This window comes from Simochromis diagramma, unplaced genomic scaffold, assembly GCF_900408965.1.
Source record: "Simochromis diagramma unplaced genomic scaffold, fSimDia1.1 OVJJ01000583.1, whole genome shotgun sequence".
Classification (NCBI taxonomy): Eukaryota; Metazoa; Chordata; class Actinopteri; order Cichliformes; family Cichlidae; genus Simochromis; species Simochromis diagramma.
This window is the reverse complement of record NW_024387285.1, coordinates 1,038,656-1,061,326: the sequence shown is the minus strand read 5'-3', so window position 1 is coordinate 1,061,326 and position 22,671 is coordinate 1,038,656. Positions and strand designations below refer to the sequence as shown.

The window sequence follows — 22,671 nt, the reverse complement described above, 5'->3', positions numbered from 1 at the left end:
CTTTAAATGCACAGGCTCTACTTCATTGCATAGCAGATTGATATCAGCTGCTTCTCTGCCACTCATTTCAGTTTCCTCCACTGTGGCAGCTGCAGCTGGTGCTGCAGGCATCATTCTCCTCTTACAACCACCCAACACCCAGGCACTCCACATTTCACTCTTACAGACCTATTCTGTTTTGCACCCACAAATTTAAAAGTGATGTGAACATCCAAAGTAAAGAGTAGACAGGAAAATGGGGAAGAGAGCAGCAGCAAAGGATCGCAGGTCAGAGTCCAACCCAGGCCGCTGCATTTCAGCCGTAAGGCTGAATCAACCAGTGAGCTAAACTGACAGCCGTATGGTTAAACAGGTCTCTATTTGAAAAAGTAACAAACAATCTGTTTAGTAATGCGTCTCAGCACCGCCTTCTTATATCAGTTAAACATGACAACAAAGTGGAGCGCGCTCCCAGCTGAGCTGTCGTACGCAGGAGTGAAGGTCCTGCACGAAATCGAGCTTTCTAACGAAGTAACAGCACATTTATTTCATGTGAATTAAACATTACTTGGGATGAATGTGGCTTGGAATCAAACTTACATTTGAGCTCAGTGGAGGCACAGAGAAAATGTTTTTTACATCCAGCACACCTGCAGACAGCACAGTGGTTTCATTTCAGGTTATTTCCCGCAGCTGGAATTTGTTATATTGGCCACCTCAGCTATCACAGCAAAATACCAGAGCTAGATGTTCTCGATATAAATACTGTGCTCTCAATGAATCACCCTCAGGGTGTCACTCTGTATTCAAGCCGGTCCCTGCTCGCTGCCTGTGTGCTAGCTCCCCTGCATACTGAATGTCAGACTTGAAAACATGTCCTGCACTTTGTTTTTGCTTTGAATGAGGTGAAATGGAGACACAGATATCATTGCATGTGTGGCCAAAGACAATGAGCATGTTACTACATCCCATGTAGCATTTATACTGCACTGAGATTTTCAGAAAGGTCAGAGTAGATGGAAGGTATTTGTGTAGGATGCATGTCAAGAATGGGACTAAACAGGCCTTTAGTGGCAGTCGCACTAAGCTTTCTGCCGGGCAGCATTCTTCCTCCGTACCCTATCCCATGAGCCTTTGCTGCTGGGACAAAGTCCTCTTTGTGTGCCCATGGCTCTTGGCTAGAGCACACAGAGCTTTGAAATTGTGTTTGAACGATGGGATTTTCATTTCTAGCCCTCCTTTTCGTGCTTGCTCTCACCCCTCTTTGCTTTCACTCTGACTCAACCCGCACCCTCCCCACCAAACCCACCTTTCTCTTAGCAACTGGCCGAGTAGGACGGTATTGCTCTGACACCAGCACTATTTGTGTTACCTCTTCATTTTTATATTGGATCACAGCATCTGTTTCTCACGAGAAATTTCAAAAATTCTCGGACACATTTTTGTGTAACAGCAGTTTAGGTTGCGCGCTGAATATTTAGCTGTAAAACTTTGGGGAAATTCATTTTTAAAGATGCTTCTAATTTACAGCTACATATTTGCATTCTTTGACTCTGTTATAGTAACTTTGGGTGAATCACAACTCAAAATAATCCAGATTTGAGAACTGGTGCAGCTCGTCAGTCTAGCCTCATCATTTAAGCCAGTTTTCTTCTGATTGTCTGCCTCTGATAATCAGGAGGGTTGAACTAAGATGACCATATTAAGTGTATCCCCTCTTGTTGACATCATGCAGAGCCAAGAATAGAAAGAACTGTGTGAAACAGCATTTTATACCAGTCTGAATTCCGAGCTTCCAGCTCACAGCATGTCCTCCTCCCCAAAGGGAGTTTTTCCTTCCCACTGTCACCAAATGCGATCATCTACTCAGGTCTACATCACCGTTTGATTCTTGATTCTTCCAAACTGCATGTCAAAGGATCCTCGGGCAAGATGCTGAACACTGAGATGCCCCTGGTGCATTCATTAGAGGGCGAGTGTGTGCATGAATGTTAGACAAGGCGTTTGGAGAATAAAAGCGTTGTATGAATGTGTGTGATTGGGTGAATGAGGCTGGTAGTATAAAGCATTTTGAGTGCTCAATTAGAGTAGAAAGGCCCTATGTAAGTACCGGTCCACTTACCATTGTACGAGGAAACGTGTGACAGGAAATAGAGCCATTCATAAAAGGCCCTTTAAATGTGTTCCTGGCCTTATTATGAGGATTGTAGATGCCCTCAAACACCCAAACGTGCTTCTTTCGTTTCCCTTGTGTTAATTTCTTTGCTTGTGCAACATAGTTGATGATAAATGTATATGTAGCTCTTATTAGTAAAACCAAAATGTAGAGGCTGTAACTTGAAAATGCGGATAGGCATAGTAGTGGATTACAGCTGTACACAACTGCTTGCATGTTGGAAAAAATTCCTCTGGAAGCAAGTCTCACCACTAGGCGGCCATCTTGAAACTGCTCCGGGAACTTATTTGTATTAAGGTGAGGTTGGCCGTTATGAATGTCTCTCTTCCACAGCGTGTCTTTATCCTGTCTTCCTTCTCTCACCCCAACCGGTCACAGCAGATGGCCCCGCCCCTCCCTGAGCCTGGTCCTGCTGCAGGTTTCTTCCTGTTAAAAGGGAGTTTTTCCTTCCCACTGTCACCAAAGTGCTGCTCATAGGGGGGTCATATTATTGTTTGAGTTTTCTCTGTATGTATTATTGTAGGGTCTACCTTACAATAAAAATTGCCTTGAGGTGACTGTTGTTGTGATTTGGCGCTGTATAAATAAAATAAAATTGAATTGTATGTATTTTTTTTATGTAAGTGGCTTTTCCCCCTATAAATTGCACTTCTAGCACCATCTTAATTTCCGTTCTGGATTATTTGAGAGCCATGCCTCTCTCTCAACATTTCTCTGCTGTTAGCTTGTCCTAACCCATGCTAAAGCTGATTTCTCCTAATGCTTGGCTTCATCTGGAATGTCTTTACTTCGAATTCACAGGAAAGAAAATAAATACTCACTGTCCACAGTTCGGTTTGTTACACTTAATGCCACTTTAAAATATTTCACGATGATTTTTGATTAAATATTTGCACATTTGCTCCTCTGTTAATTTTTTTTGCCGCTTCTTTTTTTAACCTGAAGTACCTGAAAATTACAGCAGTAGATCCTCGGTGTGTGGCCGCATCACTTGGCTCTTTGCACCCACCTGCCTGCCATTGTTTGCATGTAATTTTGTCCATACAGGTATTTAAAGCTTGTTTTAAATGTTTACTATAATCAGCCTAAATCGCTCTGGATGTGAGTGTCAGCTGAATGTGTGAAACACACGTGTGCTTTACTCCCTCTAAGATGTTATTAAACAGGTTGTGGTGTCTTAAGCTAGTTGCAGCTTGTAGAAATGAGTGAGTGTGTGTATGTGTGTGTATGTCTGTGTGTGCGTGCATGTCTGTGTGTGCGTGCCAGCAGACAGTTTATCCCCTAACTAGTAATCTTACAGCTGCCTGTCTGGCTCATACCTGCTGCTGTTCCTGTGCCACAGAAAACACAATCGGGAAACTGCAAGCCTTTACTATTGGGCCATGAATGAATGAATGAGTCAATGTGGTGGATGATATGATGTTAATTGTGTTTGCCAACATCTAAATGTGTCCTGCAAAGTAAAATCCAGACTCTTATAGTTAACTTGTAATTGGACCATGGTGGTGGCTTCAGAAGCTCCTACAGACTCAGAAGATTAAGAAACAAAAGCACATTTTTACTAATCACCTGTTGAGAAATAAAGATGCTCCATGGTAAATATATCCATCACTGTAGTAGCTCTCTGGTGCTACAGTATTAGCAAGCTGTTGTGTAATCTGATCAGCTGGCTTTGCTATCACACAGAGACACACACACATGTGTGAGCAGAGTTATAATTCTGTGCTCTTAAGGCGATTCATTCCTGGATCTTTACCGTAAATCCAAGTCTTAACCCTCAAAAAAGCCACTGAAGGAATGGTCACTGAAAAGACCTGGGACTCAAAGTGATGCTAGTAACAACAGGGATGCAAGAACACCTCATTAGTGATGTCACAGAGTAAACTCGCTGTCCATGTTTAACTTTAATCACTGCCTCCTAATATTTACTAGTTTTCTAAGTTTTGCATATAGTTGTACATACACAACTTCATTTTCAAAACCTTAATTCAGTCACGCTGTGATCATTGTTTGTGTTATGTTGTGTTTTGTTGTGACTTCGACGCTGTGGGTGATGTGGTTCCAAGAGTTTGTGTGACAGTTTAGCTAGCAACAGCCTGCAGAGATGAATGTTGAGGGTTAATGTTGCTGAATGTTGATAAATGTTCATAGTTTCTTAACAGGTAATAATTGTGTAGAAACACTTAGCTCGCTATGAAAAACAGGAAATTACTGCAACATTTTCCTGAGTTTACACTTGCAAACTAGGGTAGTATAAAATGCATTTACCTTTAAACTTTGAAGCCATTTACTCTGGTAAACCATTAAGTTCATGCGACTTCTTAAGTGCTTCACATTCAAATACAAAAGTTAGCATAGATATATTAAATTGAGAGTATTTACTGATTTACACAGCTTATGTTTTGCAGTGTACAGTATTATCTACTAGTTTTGTGAGCAAATGTTTGCTTTTTTGTTTTTTTGGGGGATCCGGGCTAAAATCTGAAGTCTCACATGTCAGGTCGCAGGAAAGCCTGGAGAGCCATCAGAACAGATTAATAGAAGCTGTAAAATCAAGCCCCCAACACCACATTAATCGGTTATTGAATAACCACGTTATCTGTCTAACTGCGATGCGTGCTGCCAGCTAATTAAAAGCCAGGGCTATTCATTCTGGATTTAAACATTTAAAAGCTGGAGCCCAAGACAAGCACAAAAAATATCAGCAAATTAGAATTACAGCCCCGCACTATTCACGCCACAACAATACTGAAGCAAACGTTAAATTTTAAGATCAGCAAAATGTTAAATGAAGACATGATCTTAAATGTAACATGAGCTTCTGCATTGAGCAGTACAGAGTCTGAATTTCAGTGACATTTGCTTTAAAAAACTTCAAGGTGTAATTTTGACATGTGATACCAGCCAAAGAATAGAATAGAATAGAATTAGAATAGAATTCAAAGGACAGAGTTACTAAATAATAGTGATTATTAATGGTAGTCGTGCTCTTTTTATGTCTCACTGTTCAGTTTTAGGCACTCGTGGATACTGTGCAGGTTTCTGGTGTCTGTGTCTATAGTGATGTTGTGTGGGTCCAGTAAAAAGTAGGGTTCAGAAGCAATGTTCAGATATTGTCTGTTTCACTCAGTGAAAGACGCTGTTGTCACGTCGACTGTTTGCACCATGTTTAATACTGAGGAGTATTACACCGTTATTGTTCCTGCTGGAACTGTGCTGGGTTCACTTATGTGTCACTCTCTAAATATTCAAATGAGAAGACAAGAGGAAGGAAAGCCAAGCCTGAGCTGAAGAATGGACCAGTTTGTGAACCATTTCCTAATTGTTAATGAGGGGCTTCAGGACAGCTTGCCAAGGCTGGAGGGCCAATGGCGAAGAACTGTTTGAAAAGTGAAGGGGGGGTTGGGGGGGGTGGACTGGGGCTAGCTGTTGGGCCACTGTCACTGAGGGGGACCCTAAACCCAATCAGCCCCCTCCTACCTGCTTCACAAAGTGCTGGAGCAGGCAACTGAGAGCCGCTGTCACTTCCACCGAAGATTTTAATGAGGGTCTAGCTGGTGCTTTGGGACTGTGGTGAGCCTGAGACACTTGCAGACTACAGTCTGTTAAGCAAACGCTGTGTCAGCTGACTTGGAGAGCAAAGGGGGGTCAGATTTTAAAGATGTCCAACAACAACAATAATCAAGAAGAGAAGGAGGAAAAAGAAGAGGACGCTGAAGATAAAAGAGAGGAGGTCACAGTGAACACTGCGCTGCTTCCACCTCCTACTGAGGTCAATGTGAAGAGTCCAGCTGAGGACGAAAAGCCAGTGCCCAAGCCCTTGCCCAATGGGCACCACTGCCAGCCTATGAACCTCAGTATCTTTCCTCTCTCCACAGTCTCACCAGCAGCAGAGAGGATTCGCTTCATCCTAGGTGAGGACGACGATGGCCCGGCACCCCCACAGCTCTTCACTGAGTTGGATGAGCTCCTGTCAGTGGACGGACAGGAGATGGAGTGGAAGGAGACGGCCAGGTAAGATCCTCTTTGTGTGTATCTGCTTTGTTAAAATCATATCCTTTCACCGAGTCACTAAAAATGTGAATAAAAATGATGAAAAACCAGCCTCACGTTAAGTTTTTATCTCAAAAGGAATGAATATATGTTTTTTTATGGAAAAACAGTGAACAGACATTTGAAAACAGCTCCAAGTTTAAAACTGAGCTCAGAGTTTTACTGGTTTCTTCTGAGTGGCTCTCTAGTGGGACACACTGGGACAGAGATGGGATGATTGTTTATACATAATTAGCAGTGGATGAGTGAAGTTCTTTCAGGAGGAAACAGAGTCTCTGGACCGCTGCTCGAGGCACCCAATCAGCGATTCATTATCCTAAACTCAGACATACTGTAGAAGTTTTGATTCACTGTTGTTTAAACAGTTTGCAGAAGTACTGCTGACATTTTTAGTGCACTTTAAAACTGCTTTTAATTAAACTCAGTGAAGCTTTTAATTGCTAAGTTCTGCTTTAAATCTAGTTGACTGTCGTTTTAAATTTGGCCTTTTTGCCAGCGTTTCTAATGACTGACGATAAAATTGTCCAGCCTCCGCCCCCGTGCCTACTGCACACAGGAAGTTATTATATATGACTGAAGGATCAGATGAGGGGCTGATCCTTCAGTCATATTCGGTCAGCTCTGGAGAAACTTCAGCATAATTTAACCTGCACTGGACCACATGTTTGAAACGCACTATGATAGGTAAGTGTGGCCTCGGGAGTAATGATTCCCATCATTTCATGTCAGCCGTCTGAAAAAATCTAATAAAAAGCAATAAAAAAAGCTGATCTGCTTGATAGAAGAGGATGCAGCATAGTTTTTCAGTCTCTAAAAATAAAAATCTTTAGCATACAGAAACTGTATGGAAAAAAAAAAACAGGCTGAGGACAGCAGTGCAAGAGTTGTAGTTCAAAGTTTAAGAACTTGTGCAGCATCTTGATGAGTACACTCAGAGGACTCAAACTGAATAAAAGCTCTGCGACGTGCCGGGCAGTGCTGACTGCCTGCCAAGTGCGGTTTTGGCAGCCAGATTAAAACCGCAGTAGAGAAACAGCCGCTCAGCCACACCTCTGATTCTCAGGTCTCTCACTCTCAGCTGTCGAAATGAAGAATGGCAGAAAAAATATAACAATGCAGACTCAGAATCCAGGTTTTTTTTCCCAATAATGAAAAATGAAAAATTGATTGATTTAAAAAATAATGGCTGACCCTCGTCAACAGGTCCACCAAGCGCACATTTGATGGCTCATAATTTGGACTAAAGAGCAAAAAGCATGAAATAATCCTTTAAGTTTGTCATATATTTGACAATATTTACTTTTCCTTTTTTTCCCAAGACAAAGTTTAATTAAATTTTATTCATACAGCGCCAAATCAACACAACAGTTGCCTCTAGGCGCTTTATATTGGATGTTAATGACCCTACAATAACACGTACAGAGAAAAACCCAACGGTCATGTCGCACTTTGGCGACAGTAGGAAGGAAAAACTCCCTTTTAACAGGAAGAAACCTCCGGCAGACCGGTTGGGGTGAGAGAAGGGCGAGAGTACAAAGACATATTACAAGTATGATTCAGTGCAGAGAGGTCTATTAAAACATAGTGAGTGAGAAAGGTGACTGAAGAAGAAACACCCAGTGCATCATGGGACTCCCGCAGCAGCCTACACCTATTGCAGCATAACTAAGGGAGGATTCAGGGTCACCTGGTCCAGCCCTAACTATATGCTTTAGCAAAAAGGAAAGTTTGAAGCCTAATCTTAGTAGAAGTGCAATACATACTTGCATAGATATTTTTAGTGGTGGCATTTTTCACCGGGCTCTTGTTCATTGTGACACTCTACATTCTGACATTATGAGAATAGCTTGGGCTAAAATTAGACTTGTGATGCCTCGAAGCCACCCATACTTACTCTCTAACACTGATATCTCTCCTCTTACATCCTGACTGTACAGCCTGTTTTTGGTATGCCTGCTTCCCCTCCAAGTTAGCAGGTTACCGCTTAGTAAATTTCTATAAAATAAAATAATGTAAATGTTTATCCAAGACTATGATAAAAAGATTTTCATGTTAAATCCTGTTTTGTTACAGCGTGTGCCTGTCTGAGTCTTTTTTCTTTTTTGTTTAAATCCAGGTGGATCAAGTTTGAGGAGAAGGTGGAGAAAGGTGGAGAACGCTGGAGTAAACCTCATGTGGCGACGCTGTCCTTACACAGCCTATTTGAACTGAGGACATGTATAGAAAAAGGCACCATCATGCTGGACCTGGAAGCTTCCACGCTACCTCAGGTTGTTGGTAAGCTCATCTCTTCAAAAATAATTTGTTTGTTTGTTTGTTTTTTTAATTCCAGCAGCTACAAATTAATTTAACCCATCGAGTGATTATCGCCATGATGTGTAATCACAGCTGTAACAAATTCATATAAAGCTGCACTTCATCCTGTGATTGTGAGGTTAAAAGTGCAGTAGAACACCTTTTACTTCAATAATAGATGTGTTGTATCTTTAAAAGGTTATGTTCACATAGTTCAACCACAATGGTTGAGAGAAGGTTAAAGTGGAAGTAGCAGCAGGACCAAAGTGTCTTCATCCCACTTCATATGTAAATTCAAGTGGTCTCACTGCAGAGATACATAAGTGGACAATGTTTCAGCTTCATCTCATGGTTGGGGCTATGATGGGAACCTCAGACTGCACATAAATGATGGCTATAGCCACGGTGATCTCATCCAGCATGTGAAGCCCTCTTTTAAGTTATTTAATTTAAAGTTATTAGCTGATGGTACTTTACCAAGTCATGACATTTGTCAGATAATTTCATGAAAAATTCAACCTCAACTCTGCTTTTAAAAACTGAGATTAGTGATGCGAACTTTTAACTTCGATAACATTTAAACAAATGTGTTATTTTAAAGAAACAGACCCTGAAGAGCTGTTGTGAAGGGCAAAATGGGCTGTAGTCCGGTGGCCAAAACAGAACAATGCTCAATAAAACCCCCCAAACAACCCCAAAAGCCCCCAAAACAAACACACAAAACACGATGTAAGTGTTTTTGGGGAGACAATAATGTGACGGACACTTCCACAGCTGGTCCGTCATGTTATTGTGTCCCCAGAAACACTTCCATTATGTTTTGTGTCATTTTGCAGTGTAATTGACCTCTCAGGGTCACCGTACTATAGATACTATGAAGGTTTTTTATAGCAGGGTGTGTCACTACCCGATCGGTACCGGAAACCCGATCGGTACCGTGCGAAAGGCCACTACTCCGGGTAGCGACAGGGTGTAAAGTTTTAACATGGGAGTAAATGGGGGTTGACTCACCTTTGCAGCAAGCCTCAAGTGGCCATTCATGGAACTGTAATGGAGCGACCTCTATGGAAATATTTTAAGTTTTTTTTTGAGTGAATAAGTTTTATTTTTTTATTTTTTACCATTCCATGAACTCTAAACTCCTTTGAATTATCTCTATGATTAGAAGTAAAATTATTTTTGCTGAATATGAACATGAAGAAATTGAATTTTTGGGAGATACAATATAAAATGTAAATAAGTCTGGATCTCTATCCCTAAAAAATCGTATTACTTAACGAAGTCCAGCACAAAAGTGCTTTAGAGTGTGAAAGAACTGAACTGACAGATTTCTTTGATGTAAGAATATTTTTTTCTGCGGTTTGATCGTTTTGTTTTTTTCTCCCTTACACATCACTATTTTTTACTGCTGCGTAACGATACTAAAGGTCAGCATCTTCCTGCTCTGAAACAACAGCCCGTCTGCCAGCTTGATTAAATCAGCTGTGTGATGTGCAGCGTGTGCAGAGCAGGTCGGCAGGTTCACGGATTGATGCGCATCAAAACACTCAGGTTTCTTTTCATTCCCGTCTTTTAAGAGCGAGAAAAGAGCTGAGTTGCAGGCCACGCTGTACTTTACATTACAGCACTAGTTGACTATAGTTTGGACTAAATGGCCACACAAAAACTTCCTAATCTGAGGGCAGCTAACCTTCTCCAGTTGCTCTAAGATGATTATATCTCTGTGTCCTCCTATCTCATGCCACCACCCCAACATTTTTGTCTGCATGAGGGAGCAGGAAGAAGAGTTACCACTTGGAGTGATTAATGTGAAGTAATTGTCTGTGCTGCGTGAGCTGCACTGGGCGGAGTGGAGCTGGGCCTCTTGCTCTGAGGCCTGCTGACTTGACTGATAGGCCATTAACAGCACTACCCTTACACAAGAAGAGGAACTGCCCCGGGCTGCTTTCATTCAGCATTCAGGCTTCTGACCTTCTTTTCAAAAATAGACTAGACCTTTTGATTGAGCCATTTCATGATGCCATAAAGAGGAGCATTAGAGTCTGGGAGGCACTAATTGAGTCCTTAAAGTATGAAGAGACTTTTATGGTGACCTGTTTTGGGTGATAGTGTTGCCAAGTCTACCTTTTTGAGTAAAATGCTGCAGGGTGGGGAAAGAAAGAGACCCCAAATTAAAGTGTCATTTGACAGAACAGCACAATATAATTTTACTCTTTGTGCTCATCTTTTAATTTATAAAACTTGAAACAGGTGGCACCTTTGCAATAAACTTAAAACAATATTTTATTTTTGTTCATGTTGCAAAAAGTGTTTATTCATTCTAACATGTTAAATTTCATGTTTTGTTTATACATATATAATTTTTTTCTTTGGATTCTTCTGAATTCTTCTGCTCCTAATTAAACCTAAAGCTCAAGAAATTAAGCAGTAATTAAAAAAATGCATCCACAGTGTCTTTGCTTTAATGCAGAGTATTTAAAGCCTGCATTTAAACTTTAACTCAGCTTTTCACCTTCTCTTCCTCGCCTCGTCTCTTTCTGCATTTTCAGAGATGATCACTGACAACCAGATAGAGATCGGCCAGCTGAAGGCCGAACTTAAGGACAAGGTGATGTACACGTTGCTGCGGAAACATCGCCACCAGACCAAGAAGTCCAACCTGCGCTCTCTGGCTGACATCGGGAAGACGGTGTCCAGTGCAAGTAGGCTGTTTTCCACCCCGGAAAATGGTAATACTGATGCCAGTTTGGTGCAGTCTTAGCTTAAATAATTAAAGCTCGATTGCTATTTTATAAGAATAAACTAATTGCAGAATGGGGTCGATACTAAATTTTGTTAGGTGAAGAAAAAGATGTAGAGTGGGTTCTGAGGAATACCACAGTGTGTCATAAGGGGCACACTGCTGCCCTCCTCTGCATGAACCCACTAATGTGGCTTTAAACACAGTTCCAGCTGGAACCAGCAGATGAGGGAAAACACTAAAGAACCAACCTGAATAGCTCGGCCTGCATTAACACCAAAGCTAAAGAACAACTGAGTAAAATTAGTAAAGTTCAGGAATGTCTTTTGCACTTTAACGCTTTAAGTGGACTCACTGCAGGGTACTGTACTAACTACATAAACAGAGGTAGAGGTTTAAAGGGGACCTATTTATTAGTCATCTACAGTCAAGTATAAAGGAAGTGCACCCTCTGTCAATTCTAAGTTTTTTGTATCAGGACATAATACAAAAATAATCGGATTCTTAACAGGTTTAAGCTCATTCAATACAACATCAGATGGACAACCTTAATTAACCTTAATTCTGATGATCATCAGAATCATCAGCAAGCGTCAGTAGCTCTATAGCAGGGGTGGGGAACTCCAGGATTTAAGGGTGTCCTGCAGGTTTTAGATCCTGGAGGTAATTTAGCCATTTGAATCAGCTGTGTTGGATCAAGGACACATCTAAAACCTGCAGGACAGCGGCCCTCGAGGCCTGGAGTTCCCCAACCCTGCTCTATAGAGATATGCATGTGATCAAGGATACTGTAAAAAAACACAAGACCAGACTCTGTAGGCCTCTGTTAGCTTTTTATGGCAAAGTTCATGATGGTACAGAAAAGTAAAGAAGTAGTGTTTGGAAGGGCAGCCAGGAGAAAGGCTCCGCTCTCTAGAAGGAACATGGCAGGACAGATCAGGTTTAAGTTCAGTCTTTGGACTGAAGTGGATGCATTTGGCCATAATGCACAGTGCCATGTTTGGAGAAAACCAAACAGCTGATACCAGCTGTCAGCACTGGTGGAGGGGCGATGAGCTGGGTTATTTTTCTGAGTCACAGGACCCGGGCACCTTGCACTCGACCAGTCGATCAGTCGGAGCATCCTACAGTCCGACGTGAGGTCATCTGTCCTATGACCAAAACATGATCTAAATTTGGTCATGCAAACTGGTCATTAAAACAGAAAAAGACAAGTCCAGACCTGAACATGACTGGAGAACTGCAGCGGGACCTAAAGACAGCCGTGCATCTAAAAAATGCTCACTAATCTCTGTGCACTGAAGCAATGCTGTAAAGACGACTGGCCAACATTCCCCCACGATGATGTGAGACTGATAAAGTCATAAAGAAAGATTATTACTTCGAGTTGTTACGTTCTTCCACAAGCTGTTGTTAATTTTAGAGCCTGCTCAGATGATTTTTTATGTCCTCATGCATAAAACCTTAGAACTGAAAGAGGGTTTTTTTTCAACCATAGCCGTTGCAGTTGTTCTTACATCTGATAAATAAAGTCACGTGAACAAGTCGTTTCTGTAAACCTTAACTTTAATATGAGACAGAACAATGGGTCCTCTTTAACTCTGAAGAAGTGAGCTGGGGCAAGACTTCACGACCCACAGGAGTAATCATAAACCTGAAATCATAGGATTCTGGAATTCAGCTACGTTGGTCACAATCTTCTAGATTCATGATTCATGTTAACAGTAACGTTTCAAATCAATTAACTCTTAGTTTTGATTAAATTCATGGAAATGCATGTTTTATTTACAGAGCTGTCACTTTGTTTTGATGAAAGTTGTCAGAATATTAACTTTTTTTTAAATTCTTCTTCAAAAAATAATCATTAGTTCACTCCCGGGATAAGTTTCATTTGTCCCGGGATAAGTTTCATTTGTCCCGGGATAAGTTTCATTTGTCCCGGGATAAATGAAATTTCACTCTGGCACAAAATCTTTAGAAATATCTTGATGAAGAACTCAAAGTGACAGCCCCACCACACAGCTCTTACTGATGTTAACAACATGTGGATTAGTAGTCTGTAAAATATTGATTTACTAAATGTTTATTGTGTTGACAGTGGAAGGAATCTGTTACTAGTCATGGGCCTTTGGAAAGTGAAGTTATTTATTAGCCACTATCAGATTTCAGGAACTTTGACGATCAAAGAAAAGGCTTTCTCTGTTCATGACCCAGCTTTTGCTGTGCTCGTCCTCTTATCACGGCAACGATAAGGAGCCACTCTGATAAATATTGCTTGATTACCATCTTTTCAAGGATAAAGTTTATTTTCTGACTTATTAAAGTGCAGGTCAAACTTCTGTCCAAAGACCCATGATGTCCTCATTTAATGATGCCCCTCCTCTTTCCTCACTGTATCTCTGCACGGCTTGTCAATTGCAGCAATATCACGTCTTCACATATTTTAACAGCCACTTGATCTTTTGTGCATTTAACAAATCTTCTGCTTTGGCTCAGCGGGCTTTTCTGTCAACTCTGCTTTCCGTCTCTCTTTCGTCCTCTTTGCTTCCCTGGATTGGCTTTGATAACCTGCTGCTGCCACTAAAAGCCCGCAGTCCTCTCGAGAACTCTGTGACTTGCCTGTCAGGTCGCATCTCAATGGAGGACTTGCAGACCCAAAGGAGTTCCAGTATGGACTGGCTCAGTAAGTTCACTGAAGTCTACGTTCACACTGCAGACCCCTGGTGAGCTTCCATTTGGCGACAAAGAAACGAAGACCAGAGAGTTCAAATTTAGTCTCAAACTGAGGCTTTTTTAAATATACAGACAGCGGATCGTAAAGTTGTGTCCGAGGGCATCTTTGTGCTGATGACCTGCAGCTTGAATGTAGTCACGACTAGCTTGAAATTTCACTAGATGCTAGTACTTGATGGTGAATAATCCCTGTCAGCTCAGGTTGTTTTTAAAGAATATTTTCTCTCACCTACACTACACCTATAAAAAAAAATTATCTGGCTGCATCATACTGACATGCACGTTATTACCAACAGTGCCAAAGGTGCAGATGCATGAAAGGCTGCAGTGGCACCAGATTGTTGCATTCTTTGAGGTTTTTCTTTCCCTCTGATCTCTGGACTGAAGCCTGTTCTGCTGTCACATTTCAGGATCATCTTCTACTTATTTTGTGTCTGCACCCATTAAGTCCATCCACAGAGTAAGGCTTTAAATGTGACAGTAAGAATGATGACACTAGATCTCATTATTATCAAAGCACAACAAGCTGATTGAACCTCAAGAAAGATGCATTAATAATGGTAATTTTACTCTTTGTTTTTGACCTCCTGCCTTCTTTTATTTGAAATTCAAAGTAAAAAGTTGATATTTGATCTGATCACACATTTTATACCCGACGGGTTAGACCTAAATATCGGCCAGTTACTTTATCACAGACAATAGCTTTTGTCCTACAGCTTGCACGAGTATTTCTGTTGGATTTTTTCTTCTTTTGGCAAAGCATGTAAGGAGCTAATTGTCTGGGCCACTTTGGGTTTCTGCCTCTTTTCCTCTTGAGTCTTAGACCACAGTGGGGGTGAAGCTGGTCTAACTAGTCATTGTTGCCCTGTCTGAACAGATAGTCCCACCACTACTCCCAGGAACCTGACATCCACCAGCCTGAATGACGTCTCTGACAAACCGGAGAAAGACCAGGTAAGTCGCCCTCATGCATCTGCTGTACTATTTCTGGACACCAACCCTCACCAATCCATCAGACTCAGTGGTGAGAGGTTTATATTTCCTGGAAAATGAACGGGATGGATCTCTGTATTCCCAAGTTCCCAGTTTAAGGTGGTGTAGATGTAACGATACGCTTGATGGCCTTTTATTCTGAAACAGATATAATGAACCAGCTTGTCTGATTTCTCAAGCTTGAGGCTAAAAACAAGCTAGTGCACTGGCAGAAGAGATGAGAAAAGCCTGACTAGACTCCATGACAGAGCTGCATGCTGTGGGCTGGATGTAACAGAGCTGAGGAGGCCCGTCGGAGTATTTCGTGGTTGTTGCTTCACAGCAGAGATAAGATTGTCTAAAGTGCATTGTTCCCGCTCCTGGTATTATCACCCAGCCTGCTGTAGCTGCTCTGAACCTTCCCCGCCTTTTCCTTTGATGGTTAAAGTGGAAATTTGTGTAGCAACTTTAGACTGCAGTGAGGATCAGGCTGTGGCTGATAAAGGATGATGTCATCAACAGCAAAGAGAGACTGAATTTCCTCTGCAGCCTTACAGTCGACAGCAGCGGTCCCCAACCCCCGGGCCACGGCCCGGTACTGGCCCGTGAGTCGTTTGGCACCGGGCCGCGAGAGTTGAGGCTCGGGTGTGAAACTGATGGTTTTCAGGGTTTTTCATTGGTTTTAGTGTTATTGTTTTATCGTTGACTCGGTTTCCCTGGGTCTTTTCCCACATGTTATCAATAAATGTTCTGTTTTTGGTACTGGTTTTATTTTGTTGTATTTATCTGCGACACCTTAAAGGGTGGTCCATGAAATACTGTTGGCCATAAACCGGTCTGTGGTGCAAAAAAAGTTGGGGACTGCTGGTCTACAGTGCCATTAAACCGTGTTTGCACCGTGCCTGATTTCTCAGTTTTAGTTCAAACAAATTTTAATATCAGACAAAGATTACCCGAGTAAATACAAAATGCAGTTTTCAAATCATGGTTTAATTTATTAAGAGGACAAAAAAGACAAAAAAAAAAGTTCCTACCAGCCCTCGGTGAAGAAGTAACTGACCTCCTAAACCTAATTACTGGCTGTGCCACCCTTGGCCTTGGGAGCAAGAAGTGCAGTCGGGTGTTTGTGATAACTGTCCGTGAGGCTTTCATGTGATTGTGGAGAAACTTTGGCAGAATCTTTTTTGCAGAATAGTTTTCATTCAGCTACAGTTGGGGGGATTTGCCTGTTAAAGGCACACCAGAGCATCTCAGGCTTTGAGGAGTCTTCACCAAACCCTTTATTTGTCTTTTGAGCCATTCTGAGGTGGAGTTGCTGGTGTGCTTCAGATTATTGTCCTGCTGCAAAACCCAAGTGCACTTGAGCAAAACTCATGGCTTGACATCCTCCTTCAGGATTTTCTGGTAGAAAACAGAATTCATGGTTGCATCAATTACAGCAAGTCTTCCAGGTCCTGAAGCAGCAAAGCAGCCCCGGGCGAACACACTATCACCACCATGTTTGACTGTTGGTGTGATTTTCTTTTCATGAAATGCTGAAGTAGTTTCACACCAGATATAACAGGTCTGAAACCTTTTGTTTCATCGGTCCACAGAATATTTTCTTAAAAGTCTTGGGGATCATCAAGATGTTGTTTGGCAAATCTGAGCTATGTCTTTGTATTGTGTTTGGTCTGCGGTGTTTTTCTCTTTACATTTTCACTCTGTGTCTTTCTTATTGTTGAGTCAGATGAGTCATTGTTGGGCTCTTGGAGTAATTTTTGTAGGCTCGCCACTCCTGGAAAGGTTCACAACGGTTTCATTTTTTCCATTTATTTTTTCCATAATGGCTCTTACTGTGTTTCACTGCAGTTCCTTATAAATGGCTTTGCAACCCTTTCTAGACTGATAGAGACAGCTGTAGATGTGGCATGATGCGTTTCATTTTGAGATTGTTGAGCCTACTTTACTTTGTCTTGTTTAGCAGGAATCAGTGACATTTGTTACTGAGTCTAGAGGAATGATTCTCACTTTGGGTGCGGATGAGCCCCCAGTTCATGTTACAACCCGTCTAGGGGCCAGGTCGTAGCATGGATGAGGCACTCGCTCCCCCACTTCCTCAACTGTTACGGAGCACTGCACCCGGCGGCTGTCACAGGCGTGGCTGCTCAGGCGTTAGGGGAAGCACGAGAACCTCTCTTGCCGGCGGTGCTCCAGGCTATATTTATAAGACGGGTCCTCCAGCTGGAACCAGTCATTCCGGAGCCATACTTCCACGCACCAATCGCAGCAGGGATTTACCATAACACAGTGAGCTGTTCAGACAGAAACAAACACACACGACAGGTGTCGTAACCCAGGTTTTAAAAAATAGGGTTCATCACGAATTACGTGGAGGGGGCAATGACTTTTTCACAAGGGCAGGTGGATAGTTTGGATAGTTTTCTTCCCTTAGTGAATGAAACCATCATTTAAAAACTGCAGTTTGTATTGACTCGGGTTATCTTTGTCTGATATTAAAATTTCTTTGATCTGAAACATTTAAGTGCGAAAAACATACAAAAAATGGAGAAATCGGGAACGGGGCAAATACTTGCACTGTTGCTATATTTAGATCATCTAACACGCCCACAGGACATAACACAGTTTTCCTCTGGGTTTTTGTCAGAGGCTTCCACACACTTGAGACACGCTGCTCCTTTGCCCTCACGCTATCTTATCCTTACTACTTGTATGCCAACATGTGAAGTAGCATCTGCAAAGGTTGTTTATTACCAAAGTGTAGCTCCTGGAATATTTCTCATGTAGTCTACCTGTGTGAGCCAGAAATGTGACATGTAAACACTTACTGGATAAATGCAAAAACATTGTAGCTGTGCTGATTACTAAAACGAACAAATTATTTTATTTTCCAGACTGAGTAGATTTAACAAAGTCCGATTAATCTAAACTAATCAGTGAGTTACTTTCTCATGAAAATATCCAACCCAGTATCACGGCAAGATGGAGAATAGACACGCCAGTCGACCATGAAATAGCATGCAGAAATTGCATTACCACCAGGGGGCGCTAATATATTTAAAGCCATGAGGTGAAGATCTACAGAAGCTCAAAAAAAGTACATTCCAAAGGCCTTAAGCAGTTAATGTGTACATACACATATAAATGTGATAATAATGTCTGTTAAACACTCAAATAAAATATCTCCCCCTGCTGTTACTGCAGAGTACTGCAACTTACTGCAAATTCTGCATGCGTGTCATACGATTCATAGAAGCAAAGTGCCAAATGGACACAGTGGACCGGCGTTTCTATTACACGTTTTGTTGTGATGTTGGGTTGAAATGGCAGCTCTTCTCTGGACTGTGCTCTATGCATTCTCATTGTATGTATTGTCATATTCCATGTGTCATGTTACCCCAGTTCACAGCAGACAATGTTTTATATGCCCTCATCCCAGACGAGGCCTGTGGGAGAGAGGAATTAGGTCAGAGCGACCCAGTCAGAGGGACCCAGTGAGTCTCCTGTGGGACAGATTAGAGACTCCCAGGCAGGAAACGAATCTCCTAAACCGAAGCTCCTCCACACCCACTCAGCCCATAAATACCATAATGACGTTTCCACATGGAGCGATCGTGACTGATAACTTGTCGCTAATGTAGAGATAAGATAAAGACGGGAGCTGTTCAGATTAACATACAGAGACTGCAGCCACTCGAGGTGCACAGATGAATTACAAACGTATATAATTAATTTTCTCTTCACAGTGTATTACTTTTACAAGGACTTACAAGTATTAGTTTAAATTTGAACCTGAGTAACAACATCTAAATATTACATTGTATCATATTCAACAAACGCAGTTCTGGAAATGTTGGGATGCTTTTAGTGGGTTTTTGGCGCCTCTAATTTCTTTACACAAAACACATCAAAGAAAACGTCACATCTCAGATCTCACTTTGATCTTTGCACTGGCTCATTTTAAACGTGCTAATAAACATTTCAGGTCCGTGCATATTGCGTTTGTGCCTCAGGGCAGTAAACAACAGATTCAGGTGTACGTGGTTTACGAGCGCGGTGTGGATTAGCTGGGATTGGACACAGGCCGTGGTGTGCAGTTACACAGGTTTAACCTCTTGACTTGAATCATTTACAGACAAACTCTTTGCCAAGATGGCCCAACAGCCTGTGATTGGATCTGTTTGGCTGTTAACAGTGGAAGGTCACAAGTTTATGGGATTTCAATCCTTAGACGCTGAGAAAGCCCAGTATGTCATCTGCATTTGTTTGTCATTCGAATATGTATGTTAGTCTGTGTGTACAGCAGGCTATTTAACATCTTTTAGCAGCATCAGTCTGACCGATTAAAAACCCTGAAAACCAGACATTTCACAGCTGAGCCTCAACTCTCGCGGCCCTGGTACCAAACGACTCACGGACCGGCACCGGTCCGAGGCCCGGGGGTTGGGGAGCGCTGCTCTAGTGCACTAAATAGGATAAAAAAGAAAAAATTAAATCCACGACTGCAACAAAAGCATGAAAAAAACAAACCTCTGAAAAATGACTGAACCCAAACTGAAGCCGTCTTTAACGCCTCACTGGTTTACTGCCGCCCCTCTCTGTCTATGCAAACACATTAATGACATATAAGGATGAGCCGTCGTACAGATAAAAGTCCCATGAAAGACACACATGTAGCTGACCTCCTGGCATGTCTGTGTCATTACGTCGAGAAGAAATGCTCATTTTACTGCTTGCTTTCTTATTTAGGCACCGTGGGGGACGCCTGGTTTGGTATTTAACCTGAAAGGGATTGCCTCGTTTGATATAGGTTTTTTAATTTCGCGTGCGTGCTTCTAGACGGCTTGCTGGTGTGAACGGAGCACCTCTCAACTCCTGTTGCTTTTCTCTTTTGTGCTTTTCAGCTGAAGAACAAATTCATGAAGAAGTTGCCAAGAGACGCAGAAGCCTCCAACGTGCTGGTGGGGGAGGTGGACTTCCTGGACGCGCCCTTTGTGGCGTTTGTTCGTCTGCAGCAGGCCGTGATGCTGGGAGCCCTGACGGAGGTTCCTGTTCCCACAAGGTGCCTGAAATTTTGTCCAATCCAGACTCCTGGTTGTCCGTTTGCAACCTGGATGTGTTGTTTATACATTTTGACAGGAACTTAATACGTTTTTCCTTATTTTCTGTCACGTCTTCTGAATGTGAATGAATCAGAGTGGATATCTCAGGCACACAGCTCTGGCTCGAGCACAGGAGGCCGATGTTCAAATCTTTCTTTTGAGAGCGGCAGCCAATCAGAATAAACCTAGCTTAAAGGGAAATGATGATAATGTTGAACTGTGAATCATGCAAAGCTGCTGTAGCATCACAGTCCACCAGTAACATAGTAACTGTGGAGCTTGAAATAAGCTCCACTGCAAAATCCAATAAAAAGTGGATTATATGATAATTCCGGATATTTTATTATGATCAACAAACAGTAAAATATGAAAGAGTGTTGCATCACAGCTGTAAAACACACATGTATGACGGTGTTTCACCTGATGTTTGTTCACTGAAACAAGCATCATAAAGTTTGATCACTGACACCTGATGTCTGTTCTCATATTTAAGCAAAGGAGCCATAAAACAATTTAACTTTCAGTACTTTTCAGTGAAAGTATTTAAAGCTAGTTCATGGTATTTATACAACAAGGCCTCAGTTATGGTGTCATATCCATTATATCATCAGTTTGTTTATTCTTATAGTGAGCAACATCCTTTACTGCTCGTATCTGTATTGGAGAGTAGCTGAATAGATGATTGTCATACAAAGCAGCATCTTTGCAGCCAGAACAAAACAAAAATATCTCTGAGCTTCGAGTTAATATGTTTTATAAACTGCACAGGGACCCCAAGTGTGCGCATGACATCTGAATAAATGCAAACTGCCCCAAAAAGGCTCTAATTAAAATAAGAAAATATAGTTTTAACCTGTAATCCTTTTGTTAAATTTGTACTCTGTTTTTTTTAACGTGGCTTCAGATTTTTATTCATCTTGCTTGGACCCAAAGGCAAAGCCAAGTCGTACCACGAGATCGGCAGAGCGATCGCTACACTGATGTCGGATGAGGTAAGATCTTAGATATTAGACATTAAAATGTGATCCTCACGTAAACCTGTTTAGGATAAAGTGCTGGTGCCAAGTGAACTCTTGGACATCGTGTCTGGGGAACGAGCTGAATCAGTAATCTTTGCAGTCGTGCAGCGACATGTCCTAGCTGCAGCAGCAGTTAGCATTATTTTAAGCTCTCCAATGAGGAAAATCGACCTCTTTAACATTTGTATTTGCCAGTATTGAGATAGATATAATCAATAGATACTTTATTGTCCCCACTGATAAACATGGCACACAACCCCAGCTGAAACAAAACAACAGGCATCACACAGAAGTGACCCTGCAGTGAAACCTATGTAGGGTTCATTTATTTCACACTGCTCTGTAAAGTCCTCAGCAGGCTCTTAAACCTACCCGACAGTAGCAGCTCATGCTGAGAACATATATTGTGCTGGATGAATCATAAAGTTTTATTACAAAATGTTTAAAAACCAGTTTATAATAAAACCTGAAACCAGTTTGGAGGCTATAGCGGTCTTTTTAACAATCGCTGCAGTCTGAACTAAGCAAGCTAACTTTGATTTCAGTGACACAGGAGGGTTCCCGTCCCATGCAGTTATCCCACACCTGATTACACTCAATAAAACAAGCCTGATTAAACATGCTCCCCTCCAAACACATGCCAGTGTCTGGAGGAGAACTTAACCAGTGAACCACATTATCCTCCCATGAATATGAAAGGTTAATGTACTGTATCACTGTGGACACTGAGATATTTACAGCACTGTATAACTGAGTGGTTATGAATAACACCTATCGCTTTGTGGGGCCAGGTCTTAAATGCAAACTTAATAAAACTAGATGGGACAGGCACCTCTTTAATGTTATATCCATGCTGGGGTACATTATGAGAGTTATTGTTTTGATGAAAACAAACTGCATCTGTCCCCCTCCAGAGTTTTGGGATTTACCAGATGGGATTAGTTCACAATCCTTACATCTGATATTGCAGTTTGCTGCCCCGTGACCCTGGATTCTTTGACAGGTGTCTTTTACACTTGAATGCCCCATCTCCCCCCCTCTGTGTGTTCAGGTCTTTCATGACATTGCATATAAGGCCAAGGACAGACAAGATTTGCTGGCCGGTATTGACGAGTTTCTGGATGAGGTGATTGTGCTTCCTCCTGGAGAATGGGACCCAGCCATCAGGATAGAGCCTCCAAAATCCCTCCCCTCCTCTGACAAAAGGTCAGTGAGCTCAAACTTGTCTGTTTTACATGATTCAGAGTTGATGATTGAAGAAAAAGCTGCCTGTCACTAAAGAAGATACGCAGAATGGGTCATATCAGAGTTTGTGGGAAAAAAATATGTTAAAAAATAAGCGTTAGTGGAAGTTGTCACTGTGATCTTATCTGAAACCAAAAGAGTTGATTGATTTAAACACCTGGGGCTGTATATTAGTGTGCTGGTCATTCATTAAACCTGTGTCAGCACAAACACTTCATCTAACATCATGTGACCCAAAGTCTGCTCTAACTCTGGCAGCTCGTGTCTAAAAGAGCCATTTAATAACCAGCAGCATGAAAATATGTCTGCCTAGATGTTAACACAAATCCACAGAGGACCAGTGCAAGATTAGAAGAC

The 22,671-nt window shown here is 41.8% G+C and overlaps 1 protein-coding gene across 3 annotated transcripts in view; it reads left to right on the top strand.

Annotated features, from left to right (window-relative positions):
- Nucleotides 1-22,671, top strand: part of slc4a4a (solute carrier family 4 member 4a) — a 62,354-nt gene that overhangs the window by 19,864 nt on the left and 19,819 nt on the right. For 2 of the 3 annotated variants that reach the window (XM_040003541.1, XM_040003539.1), the window contains exons 5-11: nt 6,034-6,169; nt 8,325-8,485; nt 11,053-11,232; nt 14,854-14,930; nt 19,853-20,010; nt 20,955-21,042; nt 22,121-22,275. In XM_040003541.1, coding sequence (XP_039859475.1) covers nt 6,034-6,169; nt 8,325-8,485; nt 11,053-11,232; nt 14,854-14,930; nt 19,853-20,010; nt 20,955-21,042; nt 22,121-22,275 — 955 coding nt within the window. The remainder of the gene's footprint in view (nt 1-6,033; nt 6,170-8,324; nt 8,486-11,052; nt 11,233-14,853; nt 14,931-19,852; nt 20,011-20,954; nt 21,043-22,120; nt 22,276-22,671) is intronic. The other variant, XM_040003540.1, reaches the window with a different exon arrangement.